This window comes from Camelus ferus, chromosome 34 (assembly GCF_009834535.1).
Source record: "Camelus ferus isolate YT-003-E chromosome 34, BCGSAC_Cfer_1.0, whole genome shotgun sequence".
Classification (NCBI taxonomy): Eukaryota; Metazoa; Chordata; class Mammalia; order Artiodactyla; family Camelidae; genus Camelus; species Camelus ferus.
In genome coordinates, this window is record NC_045729.1 from 8,530,251 (window position 1) to 8,551,488 (window position 21,238).

General features: G+C 38.2%; 1 protein-coding gene across 5 annotated transcripts in view; it reads right to left on the bottom strand.

Annotated features, from left to right (window-relative positions):
• The window catches only part of PDE3A (phosphodiesterase 3A), a 492,862-nt gene that overhangs the window by 37,546 nt on the left and 434,078 nt on the right, over window positions 1-21,238 (bottom strand). For all 5 annotated transcript variants that reach the window (XM_032473218.1, XM_014559110.2, XM_032473219.1 and 2 more), the window contains exons 3-6: window positions 19,327-19,584; window positions 17,065-17,219; window positions 12,655-12,779; window positions 2,411-2,630 (exon numbers count right to left, since the gene is read on the bottom strand). In XM_032473218.1, coding sequence (XP_032329109.1) covers window positions 2,411-2,630; window positions 12,655-12,779; window positions 17,065-17,219; window positions 19,327-19,584 — 758 coding nt within the window. The remainder of the gene's footprint in view (window positions 1-2,410; window positions 2,631-12,654; window positions 12,780-17,064; window positions 17,220-19,326; window positions 19,585-21,238) is intronic.

Here is a 21,238-nt window from a genome sequence, read left to right on the forward strand (position 1 = left end):
CTTTCATTTGCCTACTATTACAAAAGGTCTCAGAGGGTTTCTTGTTTATTTGTTATTTAACCACAGACGACTCTAAAAGGAAAAGAGTGGTCATTTATAATTTAACTTATTAAACATCTCATCGCTTTTTCCCCCATGAATCACATTTATACGTGCAGTAGAGATAAACATTTCCCAGTTAAGAGTATTTTCATCCAAAGTAAATTTATTTTTCAAGCCTTGAATGTAAGTGGAAAGCATCACACATACGCTATTTCTAAATATGAAATCCCATCAGTTTGATTTAATGATAGAACCAAAGGAAAAAGACAGTAGATGTAAATGCTGGGTTTATATTCTCAGATGACACTTGGTAGAAGTAAAGTGTGTCACTTTGAAGATTTTTCACTGCAAGGTAATACTTAAAAGGAACATTTAAATTAGTAGTTCAAATATGCCAGAAAACCAGCTTGTTGCATAGACATTACAGCAGCCAAGAGACTGGGATTCAATGCCAAACCCTTCAAGTTCAGCAGGGGAAACCACAATAATTAGTAGTGTGTTTCTGGAGCTCTTTGTGCCTACATGGGTGACTGCCTTGAAGGCAATAATAAAACATGGTTTGAATTATAGATTTAAAAAGCCCAAACACATAAAACACACACTCCTGGATTTATTAACATTACTGAACAAGTAGGCAGTGAAATTCCCTTGTTTTTCTCCCAAACTTCTTAAAAAAAAAAAAAATGAAAGAAATCCCATCACATACTTTCTGCAAAAAATACAAAAATACAGACTGGTGAGAAAAGTTACGTGAATCGTGCATCTTTCCTGAACATCCTTGTTATACCTTCAGGCTACTTATTTCTCGCAAGTCTGGAGCTCACAGTGGGACAGTCTCCCTAGAAACCCCGGGAGCAGATGTCCCCGAGGCTGGTCACTCCACTGGGCTTCATCTTGGCTCAGGACACACAACCACACACAAAAAATGTTCCTCAAAGGTGTTCCGCCAAACACTAGCTCTATGGGCAATTATGGGATGTTAACCTAAAGAAATTGGTTCTGTCGTCAAATAAATTCAGAAAATGCTAGAAGGAACCTAAATCATGATGTCTTCTTTTTTGCAGGACTTCTCAGTGCTTGTAATAAAGTGATCTGTGTTGTGAATCACCAGGAGTAGAATATGAGCCTACTTTTAGCTCAGAGCTTACTTTTTGGTGGGGAGAAAAAGATGGAATTAACCTCCCTCAGAAATTACTGTCAAAAAAAAAAAAAAAAAAAAAAAGAAAGAAACAAAGAAACAAAGAAAGAAATTATTGTATTAAAAAAAGCCATTACAGAGAGGGCAGCAGAAGAACCTTCAGATGGCAGAGTAACTTTTGACCGTAGTCCTGGTCCAACAAACACAAATGATTTTCCCTTTTTAAAAATATTTGCAAAGAGAAAGGAAGTAAAAATAAAGATAATTTAAAAGATACTATCATTTAACTTGTAGAGTTTATGAACAAAGGATGGAAAAATGAAATCTGTGAGGCTTAAACGTGAGTTTGTCGATCAGGTCTGGGTCTAACCCAATATTTGATATTAGAAGACCAACATGTAATTAATTTATTCAGTTATCCGCATTAACCTTGTTGGCAGGGGGAGCTTTTTAGTCAAGACACTCTCAGGATTATGCTCAGTTTAAAAACACTCAACTCTTTATTACTTAAAAAAAATGTAATGCTTTAAGATTAGTTATTCACCATGAAGCTATTAGTAAAGAATAATTTGTTGATCAGTAAGAGGAGGTATTTCTTTCAAGTGGATCAAGGTAAGAGAACTGCTCTTACCATGCTAGGCCCTTTTCTGATTCTGTGGTAGACAACACTTTGCCATCCTGTTTCAATACGACAGAGCAGCCCCAGCAACTACTTAATCGCATTCAGAGATCCACTTGGGGAGGTCCTAATGGGCCATGTGTTATCCGCACATTTTTAAAGCTTTAAAATGGGAGTTATAGACTTAAGATAAAATAGTACCTTTCAAATCGATACATAATCCTCCCTGGAGAACAAGTTAAAAAAAAATCCCAATAAAATATCAACTTATATCAAACTAGTTGGAAGGATTTTTTAAAACTAGAGGTTGTATGCATTCTCCATCAGAAAGCAGACAAAATATACAATGAATTATTTTATATCATCTCCAAAGGGTAGCTGTGTGGACCATATGGCCTCTAAACTTTCTGTTAATGGAAAAAAAAGCACCGAAAAATTAAGTTTCTTTTCTAGCCTAGTCAACACAAATCATATTACCTTGCATTTTCTTGTCAACTACGTGGGCCAGCCCACACAGAGCTGCGTGGACTGCTGGTGAGTGTTCCTAAGCGGAAAACCAGAACGAGTTTTGTTATTAGTGAACCTCCAGTTAACAGTGATCAATTCCTTACCTGCTACAGATAACAGGCGGCGTCAGGATCTGAGGCGAAAGGTCAGGGGCACTCTGTGTGTAAGTTAACAGCCGGTGGGAACGCAGGCCTTGTCTGGCGGCTGTGTCGGCCGATTCTGGAAACTGAACTGCAGAAATTTTGCTGACCGGGCTGCTGGCAGGAGTCCCTTGGAGAGGTGAGGAGCAGGGCGATGAAAGAGGTGAGATTTTCACTAGGGAACCTAAGAAAAAGAGGTAAGATTAAGTCACTAAATAAATCTTTGGAAGTCAAAACTGCAACTCGTAAACTTCACCTGGGACTCCTTTTAACTCAGTATGGTGAGGACTCAGGCCACCGGGGGCCGCCTCCGCTGCGTGCTACCATCTGGAGAGAGGATGTACGGGCCGGGGGAGGGTGTCTCTGCAGCATGGAATGGGAACAACGCGTCATCATGAAAAAACTGGTGGCCATGCTGGCAAATTCACTTAAAGCCTCGGTGTCCTGGAGTAACTTCAGGACAGAAGGGTATTATTTTCTGCTCCCATTTTTGTTTCTTCTTGGCATTCTGACCTGATGACAACAGTTAAAAATTTCTCATGCATTTGCCTTCTCTTAGGTTGTGAGGTTTTCAGCAGCAGCAGGACCTGCAGTTGTTTGAAAACTTTAACGTATCTGGAGAGGAGTTTAAGCACGCAACGGCTGCTTGAAATAAGTAAATAAGGAAGATACATTTTTGAGAGGAAACTGACTTAGCTAACCATCCATGTGTTCAGTGAAACTACTTTCTGTGTGTGAAACATTACTTCGATCGGCGTTAATTTCTAAAGGAAACATTTAAAAAAGTTAATATGATCCATTTCAGATCAAACGGTGGGCCTAAAGCTCAAATGAGAAGTGTGGATGTTTATGCCAGACCGTGTTTGCTCTCAGCTGTGAACATTTTCACAAAACACTGGCTTAGATTTCAAAGTGATGATGTCTGAGCACAGGGATAACGTCTTTTGAAGTTCCTCTCTCCAAACACGGAGAAGGCAGCCTGCACTTAAAATTGAAGAAAAGAGAGGAAAAAAACTTCTGAACAACTCCCTGCTTACTGATTTTCATGATTTCAGGCGAAACAATCTACTGTAAGGCAAATGAAATGAAATCTTAAAAGTTGTCTTCTGTTTCTCACCGCTCCGGGGAAACGTGGAACCAGCAACATTTACATCATCGAACAGATTATGTGGTGAACCGGCCACTGGCTTGGTTTGCTCCAATGTTCAATTTTCTCAAAAGTTGTTATTTGTCATATCCAGAGGTTTTCTGGTCCACCAAGAGGAATATTAAGCTTGTTGAAGGGCTTTTGTTGGCACTGTTATGTTTTTATTTTGTTTTGTTTGCTTTAAAAGATGAGAAACTGTACTCTTCCTGTGATTGAATGTGGAGGCCAGCTACCCTTCTAGTCTTTTGCTCAATATTTCTACTGATTTCTGGTCACCAGATCAGTCCCCCGCCTTGTACTTGACAAATGGAACCACTCAGACGAAGAGAGATGAAACAGCCTTCCCAGAGTTCCAGTGCAAGTAAACAGGAGACTATGGAGTGAGCCCAGCTATTCTTAGTAAACTGTGCTTTATTCGTCCAGTGTTTGATGGGAGATTGCCCAACGTGGAAGAAAAATTCATTATCTGCTAGGTTGCATTTGTATTCCTCTTTACAATGCCATGCCTTATGGTTTTCATTCTGATTTCTATTTTTATTGAAAAGATTTAGCTGTTTTACCAAAGATCCTGACAAACCTTCACATTACATCATTTCCTGAGCCAAAAGAAAATTAAGTTCTTAACTCAGAGTTCCCCAGCCAACCTATCATTGTGTGCAGCAAGTTAAGTTACAGATGTGCTATAAAGTACCAATGGCTGTAAATCTTTTTCAATAGAAAGATTTTATTTGGACGTCCCAGGATAAATTTAATTTTTAATATTATCTCTAACATTTTATAATTAGATTTTCTTCTTATAATTTTATAAAATAAAGGAAACACAATTTTCACCAAGCTGTAAATCCCTTCCCATTTCTCCAATGCTATATATAACATTATCGGATTCACACACATGTGCACGTGCTCTCATGTAAGAAAGGTTGGAAAGGACTAGATTAATTTAGACTATTTGATAGATTAAGGATGATGAGCCACCAGATTACCCTAGAAAAGCAGTTTAACCATTAAGGAGCTGGATGCTGGTCTGATGTGGTTTAAAGGTTATCAAGGTGTTTGTTCATTTAACAAATTTTTTTTCTTTTTTTGTTTGTAATAATTTATTCTCAACAGTTGTAGTAATAATATTTTTCTGATTAAGTCCAATGATTATGCTTTTCCAAAGGAAAAACTCAATGAATCTTTTTAGCCTTAGTTGAATCAAAATTATTCTTTATCTGAGGCAATTCCAGATGATTCATTTAGAATTACCAATATTTTATAAATGTGTGTGTGTGTGTGTCTGTGTATGTAAAACACACACTTCCAGAACCCTCACATATTTCATTTTGACTATCACCATTTTATCTCACCACAAACTAATAAGACTTCTAAATTAATCATTGTGCCAGGCTTGTATATTCAAATAATGTTATCACTCAAAGTAAGTACATTCGGAACTTCTTCTTTTTCCATTTTTGTATTAAGGTATAACTGACATACGTCAAGATGACTCCTTTTGGTGTACCGTTCCTGTGAGTTTTGACAATGGTGTAGAGCCACATCACCACTACCACAATCAGGAGTGGACTGGTTCTCTCACCCCCCAAAATACCCCTTGTACTTTGCAGTCAACCCGTCTCCCCACTCCCAGCACTTAGCAACCACGGATGATTGCCGGACCTGTAGTTTTGTCTTTGAAAGAACATTATGTAACTGGTATCTTAGAATTTGCAGCCCTTTGAGTCTGACTTCTTTCACTTAGAAATCATTTAACAGATACAGATGGCGTGCCTGATTGCGGGACTAAAGGAGGTGGTCGTGAACAAAATAAAATTCCCTGGTCTCAAGGTCTCCTCTTTCAGGGGAGACAGAAAGTAGGAAGAGAAGAGGAGGAGGAAGAAGAAAGGAGGGGAGGAGGAGGAAGAAAACAAAATCAGATGGTTTGAAGCGATACGAAGAAAAAATATTGCAGAGGACAGGGAAGCACAGAACACACTAAGGTAAAATTTGATCAGAAGTCTGATGATATAAGAAAGACATTTAGACAAGGGCTGGGGAAAGAATGTTCCAGAAAGAGGGACCCACCGGGGGGGTGTCAGAGGATCAGTCAGGAGGTCATTGTGGCTGCAGCTTAGCAAAGAGGAAGAAGAGGGGCTGGGAACGGGCTCAGAGGGGTTCCTGGCAAGACGGCGTCGGGCTGGCCAGGTCAAGGCAAGGTTTTAACTGCTGCATCTTAGACTCCTGATGGGCTCTGCTTTAGGCAATTCTTTAATTATTTTGATAAGTAATTCTGAGTTTTCAGATAGTTTCCTACCACTTTTTTTTTTTTAGAGTAGTTGAAAGTCTATGGGAACATTGCCCATTTCTGTCTTGACACAATCTATCTTCTGAAGGCAAATGATGAGCGGAGTGATTTTCTTCATTGCTAATTTTTAGTAGCGGCCAGCTGATACTCTCCCAAAAAGCCAATTCACTCTTAAAATACAAATGTAAAAATCCGCTCAACGATTAGCGTTCTTGGAACTCATGGATTAACTAAACTTAAACAAATAAGCAGAACTTAAGACTCCAGACTTACTGCCTGAGACGAAATTTCACATAAACCTTGAAACAGAGGAAAAGTGCTTTGCTTCTGCAGTGCTGTTAGTCTACATATTTTGAATGCTACTAACAAGCATGGGTCCTGGCAATATGGTGAAAAGGGGGGGTGGTTTTATTCTGTGGATGAGAAGGCAACGGTCTAAATATACACATTTCTTTTCTCCCAAGCCAACTATTTCTCACAGTGTGCCTTATCATAGTTTACTTAAAGTTTTAAAAACAGAAAGGATTAGGAATGCTGTAGGAAATGGGCATTTATTTACATATATTAGTCTTCAAATAGATGGAGAGATGTAAGTACAGATAATAACCAAATACTCTTTCTTTCTAGAAAGGAGAGACTGAAAAAAATTATTTCACACACAGGAACAGGATATTCTTTTAAGTCTTCAAAACCAAATTATTTTCTAAGATTTTTTTTAAAGTGTAATCATGTCTAAAGTTAGAGGGATGAAGTTTAGGACCTTTGGAAGTCTCATTCAACTTTATGTTGCTTGCATACACACACACACACACACACACACACACACGTAGGGACTCAGAGAAATATGCATGCTCTCAAATATTTTATATTTAAATAATTTTAAGAGACTTCAGGAAAAAGACATAGCTTGTGAAATTCAAAAATCTCTGGATGATTCAAACTGCTGTAACGTGAAATACTTAAAATTAAAACATTTAAAACATGAAAAATGGAACTTTAAAGCATTCTAAAGTACCAAATTACTCCTTTGAGTAATTGAGTCTTTAATTCCTTGCTCCTGAGAACAAGAGAAAATGTGTGTCAAGACACAAGAAACTTTGGGCAATCAAAGGGAGACAATAAACAGTCCTGGAGGGAAAATTAAGTGAATCCATCTGTCTGTGCTGTAAAACTCTCTCCGTTTAATTTTAACTGAACAAAAAAGGAACTAGTATGTCTGATAAATACAAGCCTCTTTTTCATGCCCACAGGAAATGGACAGCCGTAATATTTTTCCAAAACAAAAGAAGTATCTAAAGTATAGAGAATGCAAAAAAAAAAAAAAATCACAATGCTATAACTAAAGTTCTTTCTCATTTCAAATTTTCTATAGGAAAAACTCAGTCTGACTTTTAGGTGCAGAGATATCTGTAATCACCGTAACAGGATTATAAAAATCTTACAAAAATTGTAAGGATCTGGAAAGGAACTGCAGCAGATGTGATAAGGATGAATTAGAAGGATTTTAAAAGCAGAATGACATAAAGGCCTCTGTACATATTCAGTGACTCATAACAGAAAAGCAAGATTGAAAATGCAAATTGTATTTAAATCTCCTGTTTTTATGCTTTCATCAAAGGACTCCTGTGTGATTTCATCCATTTATTTTATACTAGTAACTGCATAATAATTGTTTGTGTTTCAGCTGTTTAAATGAACGCCGACTGACTGAGCTAGAAGGACACACTGTTTACTTGATTTGCGCAAAGAGGAGATTTCATTAGTCCCCTCTGGACACAGGTCATTTATCTTCCAGGGTTTCTGTTCTCTAAATTTACCCCCGTCTCTTTGGCCCACTGCTGCTTACTTCCCTCCTCAGGCTCTTTTTACACTTTGATTCCATTTCCTCATACCCTGCCACACAAAGGGGCTTTCCTCGGTCCCTTTCCACCATTTCTGGCAAACCAGGTGGCATCACTGTCACTTACTTACGTCACACCCACTGAAGCTCAATCAGCCCCAACGTGCCATCTATGCCGGGAAACAAGAGTTTCCAAACGGAAGGGCCCGTCTGGTCCAGGAAGAACAGTAACTGAGCTTCAGCTCTCTGATTCTTGATGGATATTTTTCTCCCTTTTGGCAGACTTTCAGGGATTTGTTTAGTTGAATTCAATAAGCATAGGACACAGGTCATTTCAGAAAGATTTAGTGCTGTGACAGCAGTCTGAAGATGGTACAACGCAAAATCCCTTCCAAAGTAAAGACAATGCAGATACTTCATGTACTTCATGGCAAGAAGGGAGAGGCTCTTACCCCTCCTGGGGCTCTGTTCTCTCCCATCTGCCTGTATGGGATCCTCTGTGGACATTCTGCTCCTTTTACACTTTGCCCTTTCTTCTCGAGCGCAGGCATACAAAGTAGAAAGAAGAACGCAGATTATGAGGCTGTTCCTCATGTCTGTTTCCATCATTTGCTCTGTTATTTCCAGTGACTGCACTAACCATGACCTTCATTCTTCTTGACTCGATCATATTGGTTATTTTAAGAATTTTAATTTTATTACTTAAATGAAGAAACTGAGAGACAGAAAACTGAATCATCCCATTATCTTGTCCTCAGCCAAGGACAAGACCCCCCCAAATCCTGATTTCAAATGATCTCAATTTGTTGTCTTCAATTTTTTTCCAAGTCTTTAGGACCAAAGAAAGAATTCTGGATGAATTCTGTGACACTGGGCAAGTTACTCAACATTTCTGTGTCTCAGTTTCCTCATTTGAATCCGTTTCTTGAGCTATACAAGAACACTTAAAGAATGCTTAAATTCATACTTCATCCTGTGAGTTACATATTATTATTGTCTAATATTTTAATTATTTCCCTTAAAAATCTTTAAAAAAAATAACTACAAATCTGGAAATACTATTATTCATGCATACAATGCTTGTTTGGATGGAATCATGGCTTTCAAATTTATTTGTTTGCCCTTTCAATTAGACCTCAGACTTTTTCTCTGTTTTTACTTTCCCTTCTAGAATACAACCATCACAAATTTCTTTAGTTAAGATTTGGTAGGTGGTAAAGTTTTTATTTAGCTGAAGATGTCATGAATTCATTCCTATTCTTGAGAGACAGATTTGCCAGGCACACAATTTCAGGTTGACTATTACATTCTCTCAGAACTTTGAAGAATTCGAATACTTTCCTGGGTTCCGACACCCTTTATTTCTGACAGTTCTGTTCTCAGACTGATGGCAAGATAATGAGGTGTCTTTTCTGCAGCTAATTTTTCTTTCCTTTTCATCTTTGGTGTTCTGCAGTTTCACTATTAGGTGTCTGCGTGTGATATATATGTATTTTTTTACCCTTATTCTCTTCTCCTCAAATAGTTTATGTTTTCCACCCTCTAATAAAACTATGATTATGGATTTTAGAGCCTCTAACTCCTTCTCCCTATAGTGCTTAAAATCGTTTACGCTTTCAGTTTCTCATCAATGTTTCATTCTGGGTAACTTCTGCACGTTCTCTCCCTTCCAGTTTACTGATTATTCCTTCTGTGGTCTCTTACGCCATTTATCCTATCATATTTCTCTGATTACGCTTCCAAAAGATATTTAACTGCTCTATAATTTTATCTTCTCTCATTGCCATTTTTGTGACCTCATGTTTTTCTTATTTATTTTTAAATTAAATGAAATATTTAAATATTTTAGCACTTAAATATCTCAACCCTTTCAGAGATCTGTAAAGTTGTGTTTTTTCCTGTTTTTTTCCTCATACTGATTTCCTACTCATCCAGTAAGATCTGTAAAGTTGCTTTTCCTGTTTTTTTGTGTTTTTTTTTCCTATTTCCTTGCATGTTTAAAGTGATCTTGGTTATAAGCTCCCGTTTGTCTGAACATGATATGTTGAAGTTGCAGGGACCTTAACTCATGATGCTTTCCTCCAAAAATTATCTATACATATTTTTGTGGGCAACCAAGGGGTCCTCAAGGAGTCCTCAAGGGGTCCTCCTGACCTAGGGCCACTTTAATGCCCCTTTAAAAGCCTCAGGTTTAATGTGGAATCTTCAAATCCAATTCCTCCATCTTGCTGAAGTCCCAGACGAGTGTCTGCATTGTTGAGCTAATCTGTTTTTGCCCTTAGTGTAATCCTGATTTAAGTATTTGCCCACACTGTCCTGTTCCTGACCCTAGTAAAAGCTCAATTCTACTCATCAGACCATTAGTTACTTCTAAGTTACAAAAAGTATATTGAGTGAAGTAAGTCAGAGAAAGACAAATACCATATATCACTTAAATGTGGAATCTAAAGAAAAATGATACAAATATTATTTGCAAACTAAAAACAGATTCACGGACATGGAAAACAAACTAGTGTTACCAGAAAGGAAAGGGTGGGGGGGGCATACATTAGGGTCAGGGATTAAGAGACACATATCACTATGAAAGAAAACAAACAACAAGGACCTATTATACAGCACAGGGAACTATATTCAATTTTTTATAATAACAAATAATGGAAAAGAATCAGAAAAATATATATGTATATATGTAACTGAATTGCTTTGCTGTACACCTGAAACTAACACTGTAAATCAACTACAATTCAATAAAAATTTTTTTAAAAAAGGAATGAATATATCTAAAGAGTAGAGAGAACTAGATTCATTTCTGGAGAACCAGACTACTTTTAGTGATTTCTTCCAGTGATGCAATTTCAATAAAATGGTACCCTGTGCAGGAGGTGGCTTCCTATGCTAAACAGTAAAGATGTAAGCAGAGTCAGTGCTTGAAGTTTCAAGGAATGGTTACCAGTATAAAGTGGGTGATCAAAGGGGAAAGAAAGTACAAAATTTTCTTTCCTAGATGCGAGAAACAACAACAGAAGTGATTCCTTAAGTTGTGCCTCTTGTAATTAAGATTGTATTTCATGGTGGGCTTTTGAACTATTAGTGAAACGTGAGTACTGGTTCCCTAATCCTCACAGAAACACTGCCACTTTGTGGACTTCTGCTTCTGGCTAGGATGCAGTAGTCTGTAGTGTGTCTATGCTTCTCTGGGAACAAATAGCAAAGCTGAGTTAAAAATTAAAAGAGCTATCCAGGCAAGGCAACCCATTCTAAGAGCCTAGGCTTCCAAAGAGAAGAGACCCTCAGAAGGGCGAGCCAAAATCCTGTGAACTGTTCTTCCAACCGGAGCATTATTTATTGACCACTGGCATGTAACAAAAGGCGAAGAATCCAGGCAGACAGACACAGCTATTAGGAAGACAAGCCAACAGAGCTTTTAGTAATGTCATGAGGCTGATGACACAAGTATTGGAGTCTAGGGCTGCCATGGCAGCCAGAACTGAATGTCTAACAGTCCAGTGGGAAGAGGGCAGCTTTCCCCTTGAGCCATTTGGTGAATTCTTTAGCTGCTATTAAGGCAGAAGATTAAGAAGCCAAGCAGAGAGCTACTGAAAATCTCAGCAGAGTTTTCTGCAGTGCTGAGAGGTGAAAACCTGGCGTGAGAACCTTCTAAGAAGGAGAGGTGAGAGTAAATACCCCAGACTCTCCACTGGGATTCCAGGAGGGGGCCCAGCCTGGACGTGGTATCAGACAAAAACTGTATGCAAGTTTTGACTCAGCACAGATTCTGATTCAATGAGGTGATCTTCCCCCAAATCATTTTACTTTCCTTCTCTCCCTGAAACTTCACTGATAGCCAGACTCCTTCCCACAGCTCGCTGTCCTCTGCCCACACACCCGCTTTCATCTCCCTTTCTGCCTTCAGTGCTCTCCCCTTCAGCTGGTTAGCTTTGCCAGCCACATACAATCTTAAGTCCCTGAAGCGTTCCCTCTACATGCTGGGTCTTGTATCTCTTTTCTTCTTTCACTATTTGAAAGTTTTCCTTCACTTCCTTATCATAGCCTTTAACACACCAAGTCTATAGTAATAGCTGGCAATCTGTTTATAGTCCCCACTAGAATGCAGGTGAGTGTTCTGTGAGAGGAGGGGCAGGGAGTGGCTGAATCACCGCCATATTCCTCAAGCTAGTTCGGTGTCAGAAAGAGTGAACACTCCACACGTATTTATTGAGTAAATGACACTTGAAGGGAAGAAGCTGATGCTTAGAAGCACAAGGGGCGCACTGACACCAACCTGGAAATCATCATGCGAATCCCAGATGGGAGAAATCACATCAAATTTCACTTTGCACCTGTCTGAACAGGAAGGACAACCTCCCACTCACAGTGCTGCTGGGTCTCTTGGTTGCTGATTTGTGGGCTTTCTCAAAGGGCTCTCAAAGATCCTGAATTATATTTTCTTCAAATTGAGAAACCTCTTCCTTTCCATATTTATATATTTGGAGGGAGGTGGTGAGCGACACAGAGTAAGAATTCCTTTGAAAAAATCATAGTATGTATAGTAAATGAAGCATTTCCTAGAATTCATATAAATACCATACTCCTGGGAAATAATTTTCTTTCAACAGACACTAAAAATGAAATTGAAATTTCTTAAGTACTTCATTAGCTTTTATATTATAAGATGATGCTTCCAGAGATTATCCACAATGCTGACACTGACTTCCTACTCATCTAAAAAGTTCACGGTCGGATACTCGGTACAGCAAACGTAAAAGACTCTGTGTCATCATACAAAGTGGAAATTTACGTAACTAATTGGTTGTGGAGGTTTTTATTTTCAGGACAGTCAAACCAAACACATCGGAGTGTTTCAACACTTAAGGTTTAGTTCATCCCATGACTGCGCACTCAGTGAATATGAACTGTTTTCCCAATGAGTTACTTACCTGGTCGATTCTGCTTTTTAGCCTTTACATGATTAGCCGCAGAAACAGCATAGGACGAAGTGAAGGACCTGCTTTTGGTGAGAGTCATCATCACCGGGTTTTTCCAAGAATCTGGATTAATAGCACTATAAAGACAGAGCATAAAGAAAAACGAAGAAATTATTCATCAGTTACAGGAGCAGACTGTACCAGAACCCAAGCATCATTTCTGTAATAGACTTGCCAATCTGAGTCATGGCTCAGGTTCAATGACATTTTATCTCCAAATGACAAACTAGGTTAACTAAATTCTATCTCTACTGCAGGGATGTGGCAGTCACTCTTCAAGGACACTGGGTTAACAAAAGGCAAAAGACAGCTTTACTATTTATCCAGTTAATAGGAATCAAATACTTCCTCATTTTACTTCTATAATCATGTTACATTTTCTAAAAACATGGCAAATTAACTAGTTAAGATGCAGGTGAACTTACATTAGGTATGAATATCATGATGCTTCCTTCTATGCTTTTTTTAAAAATTATTCTTTCTATATCTAAACTCAAAAATTAGGTGTTTGTAAAGTCATTCGAAGATAGTATTTTTTGCAGTATTTCCTTGTGAAGGAAAAGGTTAGTAACAGGCTTTTAGCCTACAGTTTCTTTTACTGATGATACCCTGAAAAGAAAAGATTTGATGAGTCAAATCCCCCTGTAGACATACTAATGATGGACCTGTTGCTAAACACACTGATACTATTTACTAGGAGAAAGGTGACGACAGTGAGTCTTCACCTAGGGAATGCTTTTAGCAGGATATCCTTGGTCTGTCTAGGCTGTTACTGTAAATAAATCTGGAATCAATAAATCTCTGGAACGTTGGAGTGGAAAACATTACAAAGCCATGTAATTAATGAGATATAAATTTTGAAGGTGTTCCAAACCAAAATTTACCTGCAGGCATTGCTCAAAACCTTACACGCTGAATCTGAAACAGAATTCATTGTATTTTGAGACAGAAAAGAATTTAGGAAGGTATGTTGACCATCTTGGACGGCGCCAAAGGAAAAGTGCTTGCTTTGTGTTTTGCTAACTAACACCTGTGTGCTTTCAAGCATTAGTCAATTTGGTACTGGTTAAAATCTATCATTTGCATGAGTAAAACTGGACAATATGATCCTTAGCCAATCTCAAGAGTGGCACTGTAAGCAGGATGTACCTGGTCTCTCTGGGTGGCGTACTGTAAATCAACTTGAAACGGATGGAATTATAGGGTCATGAACGGGTGGAGACTGTCATGTAATTAAGTGCTAATGTGGGATAGGACCTGGCAAAGGAAAACACTCTGAGCATGCGTGTTGCTACTGCCTGGCCTTAGTAAATGTAGCGATAGGTATGACCTTTAATTTGTGTTGAGTCTGATTTGACATTCTGACACTTGTTACCTCAATTCTTTCCTCTTTTTCTTTTTTGGAGAGCTCTTTCTTCAACTATTGACCTAGGCACTTCATCTTTTCTCCTTACTTCTAATAGAGATTTACAAAATATACCAAAGATATCTGAAATGAGGAATAAGCCTCGGCAATTATCAAACGCAACTAACAAAAGCATACAAAATATTTGTTTCTTATCCTTCTTGGAAATCTCATCCTAGGCATTTCACAAATGCCTGTAATTTTGAAACAATAAAAACAAACAAAAAAACTTTGAATCTTAGATAACTACATCTTATTTCCTTACAACTCCTTTTGCTCAACCGATTGACTGAAAAGACCTACTATGAAAAAATTTTATGTAATGTATATGCAGCCTTGGTGTTTTCTCAGTAATGATACAATAATAGGTTGTGACTTCTCTATGTAGATTTTAAAAGATGAGATCTGAATAGTAACTATTTTATAACATCTTAAAAAGTTATATTATGAGAGCCAGCTCGAAAACTGCCTACTACTGTTTTATATTTCTTTAATAAAGACATTTATAATATGCATTTGAGAAGTTTTATAACTTAAAGTGCAATAATGGAGTATCTTTAATGTATAGGGAGTTAATGAATTTCAAGATAAATAAAATTCTAGCATATATCCTTTCTTAATATAATAAATATTAATGTATCACAATTTATTATTATATATTATAAATATTAAGTTATTACAATAATTATTAAAATAGAAAACCAATAAATATTAATTTGCTAAAATATATATTATTAATAAATGCAGTTTCAAATGCATTGCTTTGTGTGACCCTTGTAATTGTTTTCAGCCACATATTGACCTTCACCTTGATTCCTGTTTTGATCTCATACATATGTAATGATTCGGATTTGGGAGAGGAAACTAGCTTGGGGAAACCTTTACTTGGTCTTCGCACACTCACACAGCAGGGGAAAACTCCCTGTGGGTCTGCTGTGGAAGGTCTCCCCCCTCCTCCACACAAGTGCGTTTTATAACGTTAGTTTTACCTGTAACAACTTTATTCTGGGTCCTAAAAGTCTTACCAGGTCCTAACAGTTGCTTTTACTAAGTTTACAGCCTTCTTCCTGCCCAATATAACAAGGGAGGGGTCAGTCATTTCCAAGGCCAACGTGGAATGATTAGGGTGATTTATTTCGGACTATTTTATTTCTCTCGATTACTTCTTTGTAAAAAGCACCTACTGCCATTCTTCTACCTAATTTTATTCCAGTTGTGCCAAAGTACTCCCTTTCCCTAAGAATTCCTTAGAGTGGGCACCAAAGCTGAAGCTAAGGACCTGCTTCCCAGGACACACATCTCTGAGAGGTAGGGTGAAGACACTGCTGATTCTCAGGCCAGTGTCCTTTCTACCCAGCTGGATTGAAAACTACCCAGGAGGTGCAAGACTTCCTTATATATTTTGGATAATAAGCCTTTATCAGATATATTTCAGAGGAAAATATCACCAATGAATTTTAATTTCAAACTTTAGGAAATGTTTATGAAACAGATTGGGGAACATCCTCCAATGGTGACGTTCAGAAGTTTTATGAAAGTCCAGGTAAAAAGACAGGGTGGAATTACACTATGGGAAAGAAAGAATCATTCAGGCTTACTTCTCATTCTATAGGTTTAACAGACTCCCCATAATATGTTACTCTGGAAGAAACCAATTATATTTTTAATCAAGAAAGCAAGAGAAGTCGGCAGTCATTAAATTCTTATGATATGAAAGGTTTCCACTTCTCTGCCAATCTCAGAATGATGCTTTATTTATATTCAAGGTCAAGATCAAGAGAAAAATCACTTCTAATATTGCCTTCATGTAATTCGACAAAGATGTGGTAATTTTTCAGCCATTAGGTCATTGATAAAACTGATGTAAATGTTTCCAAAACCCGAACTCATATGGTAAACGTTCTCATAATTTTTGAATTCATATAAAGTATGCTATGTTTATTCTAAATAGAAATAGACAAACACAACAGCTCCCTCTGAAAGCAGCCCTTTCATGATGTTTTCTCCAAAACTCTCTAGATTTTAGCACCGTCTTTCCCTTTTGCATTGGTGATTCGGACTTGTCAGTCACTTTATAAAATGAGAATTAATATACTAAAGTTTATTCTATTTATTTTTTATTGAGGTACAACTGACATATAACATTATATTGGTTTTAGGTATATAACATAATGATTTGATATTTGTATATATTGTGAAACGATCACCACAGTAAGTCTAGTTAACATCCATCACCACACATAGTTATAAAATTATTTTTTCTTGCGATGAGGACTTTCAGGATCTACACTCTTAGCAACTTCCAAATATACAGTACAGTATTATTAACTATACTCACCATGCTGTACAGTGCATCCCCGGGACTTACTTATTTTATAACTGGAAGTTTGTACCTTTTTGACCTCCTTCACCCATTTTGCCTACCCTTCTCCCCCTGCCTCTGGCAACCACCAATCTTTCCTCTGTCTAAATAAAGTTTAAATTACTGATTGAACATTTCTAGGTGCTCTTAGAATGATAATCTACTTTTTGATCTGATCTTCTGCCTTTCATATAATGCTAGGATAGCTAACCTCGTGGGCTGCGGGAAATCTAACAGTCATTTGCAAATGTCAAGTTGGATACTTTTGATTTAAAGATAAAATGTAGGTCTCCGAAGAGGTGAATTCTAGCCTATGCCTTTGGGCTCAATCCTTCCCATCCAAAGTCACAGTAGCAGGCATCACCTCAAGTCACAACCCCCTTTTATATTTAAGGTCATACAACACAGTGTAAGCCAAATTATCTGATGTTAATCTCTATTCTGCTCTGGATTTAAACCATATACCTTTTTCCTTTTTGAAAATGGCCTGTGACCAACTATAATCGGTTGGGCCTCCCTCCCCCTGTAATTTGTAATTCATTTTTGGTAAGGAACTTCTCCAAGAGTCATGAAACCAACAGGAGCGTTGCCTAACCTGGATGAAGGTGCTTCGTGAGCTTTGATGCTGGCACTCCGATCCCTCCTCACGGGGGCAGGCTCCAAAGTGGGCAGGCCTGTGGCTGAGGTGGTGGTTGTCCAGGTCGATGAGACTCGTCTCAACAATCCAGGAGGCAAACTCCTCCTCAGACGCTAGGAAGAAGGAGCAATGGTTTTATTACCAAGCACATTTTCTATCACTAACTTGTATGTCATATAATGAAAGAAAGTGGGTTTTTAATTGGCAGTAAATTTATTAAACTCTGTTGTTTGAAAATCACTTATCTAAAATGCGGGTGACTCAGAAATTCAGTAAGAAACTCTGGGCAAAATGAATGAATATTATCAAAAGAATATTTTGGGATCTTCATTTCAATGACTATACAAATATGGGATTATGGGAATAGGGTCAACTACCTTGGAGATAATTCTATAGTTGTGTTAGTTCAATAGGGTTTACACACCTATGCACACATGGTATTAGCTATTATGAGCAGAAGTTTTTCCTCCTAAGACACTTGTTTGAGCTATGGCTTAATTTCTATCACCTTGCACAACAGTCACTACACTGAAGTGTTCACTGATTTAATTTTAATTTCTTGATTTAGAAGTCACAAGAGCTAAGAGTGACACTCACAAACAGTACCACTTCTCTTGTGGTTAACACGACAGACATCTGGCATATGGGTGATGTCATCAGGACCAGCTCCTCTTAATTGAAGACTCTGCTGATCAACCTGGGACCCTCTCTTTGTTAGTTCTTCTCCTGCCATATCCTAAGCAGAGTATGTGGCATCAGCAGCACTGTGGCAAGATTCTGGGCTCACCAGGATGAGCACCAGCCCTCCAAAGAGAGTCTGAACCTTAAAAATGAAAGTGAAGGTGACCTAATACAACTAAAGCAATAGTCTTAAGAGGCAGATGCTCAACCCATTCTTATTTGTGGCCAGTGAGTCCTAGGAGAACAACCGCGTAGACAGAGTTTACAAAGACCCATCTGACTCTTCTGAAGATGGTGAAAAGCCCAAGAAGTAAATATATGGCATCTTGGGATTCAAGAATAGCTCTGATACTAAATAGCTGCCAATTATTTCTTAAAGATCTGGATACGCATCCCAGAAGGTAATTCATTAGGAAGACAAGAAGTCAAGCACTGCACACACCAGGATTACTGTCTGTAAATCTGTCCCTGACCTTATGCTTGTTTTGAGACCTAAAGGAATCAGTTAATCTCTCCCCATTCTTTTACTGTCATATCATGCTTAGCCATATCTTTCTCAGAGAAGTAGATGCAAGAAAGAAACTTAAGTATCTAGCTGACAAAGTTGAGTGAAGGACAAGAGGCAAGAGACTCACAGCCACATGCTACTGGTTGACCATGAGCCCCAGGGGACAGTAGCTTGTCTACTAAATACATAACTGTGCTGCATGTATTGAAAACTCCAGTTTTTTTCAGTCTGTAACATGACTTGTTTTCAACTAATGTTGAGTTCTGAACTAGGTACAGAACCCTATCTCTTACAGCTCATTTCTGTGCAACTCTTATATCTTATGTAAAAGAAGAAATTATATAAATCACTAAGGCCATTGTTTACTTTAAAAATCTAAAATCAACTAAAAGCTTTTCTGAGATCAAAACTTGTTGGGTTTGGGGGGAGGGTGTAGCTCAGTGGTGGAGCGCATGCTTAGCACGCACGAGGTCCTGGGTTCAACCCCCGGTACCTCCACTGAAAAACCAAATAAATAAATAAATAAATAAACCTAATTGCCTTCCCCCTGCAAAAAAAATTAAAAAAAACAAAAACAAAAACAAAACAACTTGGGTTTGAGAAAGACTCGAGGGTACGAGGAAGGCTACCACACTGTGAAATTCAAGAGCAAAGGAATCTTGCATTTCAGAAGGCAATGCACTTTCAACAGAATCCACAAGAGTGGGACCAGGGATTTTTGCTTTTTTTTTTTTCCCTACTACTGTATCTTTATCCCATAGAACAAGGCTTGATAGAAAGAAAAAATTTCTTGAACTTCTGAATAAAAAAAGGTAATGTAAAAAGGTAAATGTTTTATTTACAGAAAGCTATCAAGTAGAAGGACGGGTCTTTAGGATTCAATCTGTATGACTTTGGTCACCATGACAGATACATCTTTGCGGAGTCATGGATATGAATCTGCATGTGGGTGTGGGGTGACAAGAAAGAGACCGAGGAGATGATGGAAAGAAAAAGTGGAACCTTTCCAGGAGCATGTTATTAACACCCACCTTGGGAATAGCCAGCTTGTCTTTGTCCGAGCTTTCTTCAGAATCGGAGCAGGTGTAGTTTTCACTGAAGGTGACGGCTGGGTTCACTCTGGGCTTGTGGATGGCCTGGAAGGTGAGCTGTGTGCTGAGCAGGTGGCTCACGGCCCGCAGGGATGTGCACACGTTGGGGGGCAGAGAAGGGTCTGCCAGGAGGTCGGTGATGAGGCCATGAGCCTCACCCATCACGGCAATATCCACAGTGATGCTGGTTCCTGAAGACTGAGACACCACACACAGGCAGGCGGGTGAGAAAGGTCTGAAGCTAAAGGCACAGAGACAAACAGCTTTTTCTGCAAAAATGGACTCAAGTGGTGCTAGGGTGACAGTAAAACAAACTTCGCATCACATTCCTGTTTTAAACTTTCCCAAATTTGCCATGGCTTTTTCCGCATTTGTGTTCAATGCACATTTTTTAATGCTAGAGACTATGGAGGGGCAGGACATATTTGAAGAGATAAAAAGATACACAGTAGTTTTTCAAAGGTAAAAAGTTTCAGGAAACCAATAAAACCCTTCATATCAATCATTCTTTACGAGCAGCAACATGAATGGACCTGGAGATCATCATTCTAACTAAAGTAGCCAGAAAGGGAAAGAAAAATGCCGCATGATATCACTTATACATGGAATCTTAAAAAAAAAAAAAAAAGGACACAAATGAACTTATTTACAAAACAGAGACAAACTCACAGAAATAGAAAACAAATGTATGCTTACTAAGGGGGCACAGGGGTGGGGAGGGATAAATTGGGAGTTCGGGATTTGCAGATATTAACTACTATATATCAAATAGACAAATAACAAGGTCCTATTGTATAGCACAGGGAACTGTATTCAATCCCTTGTAATGGCCTATAATGAAAAAGAATATGAAAAGGAATATATATCTATAAGTATAAATGAATTACTATGCTGTACACTAGAAATTAACACAACACTGTGGATCAACTATACTTGCAATTAAAAAATCATTCCTTATGAAGAGCTCAACATTTTAATGTGTATTATTTAGGAAGTGTTCATGAATAGATGGGATAGAAAAAAGATGTGGTATATAGACACACAATGGAATCCTGCTGAGGCATAAAAAAAAAGAAATTTCACCCTGAAAAGTTAACATTAATGTAGTAGAAGATTTTCATTTTAGGAATATTTTAATGCGACGTTTGAGTCTGGTGTGTGGTCATTATTCAAGTAATATTAGAGGTAAGCACAAAAACAACTCAACTTGTGTTCAGATTCACGAAATGTCCCTCTTCTTGCGGTGGGTACGAACTCCAGAATTCAGTTCTGCAAATCTATGGCACACTTGTCATTTTCTGCCAAACTGCCTATCGGATTCAGAGTCATTACTCTCTGTTTGCTAAAGAAATGAAGAGCACCAAAAAACAGAGGACAAGAATGTTCCCAACCCTGCTGGTCAGGCTACAATGTAGGCTGGAAGATATGGGGGCAAGGGCGGGCATGGGCAGAGTCAGGGTTAAGAGAGTAGCTGAAACTTAAAGACGGCATGCGGACGACTATTATTACTGGAATGTTGCCACAGTGTGAGGCACCAGGAACTCACATAACACAGTGGGTTTAAATTGCATAACACAGTGATTGGCGTGGTTCTGGAACGGGGCTATTGACATCCAAGTCCTGACCCCTGATCCCAGCACTTTCTCGCTGCATGATCTCTGGCAAGTTAATAAGCTCTCAGTGCTGTGATTTCTCCATCTGTAAGATGGATATAGTGCAGCATCAATCTTAGGAGTTAATGATAAGAATGAAAAGGGATATTATATGTAAAGCACTTAATATTGTGCTGGCAATTATAAGTGTTCAACAATGATATAAATAATAGTACTTATAATTCTGGAATTTTTCAATA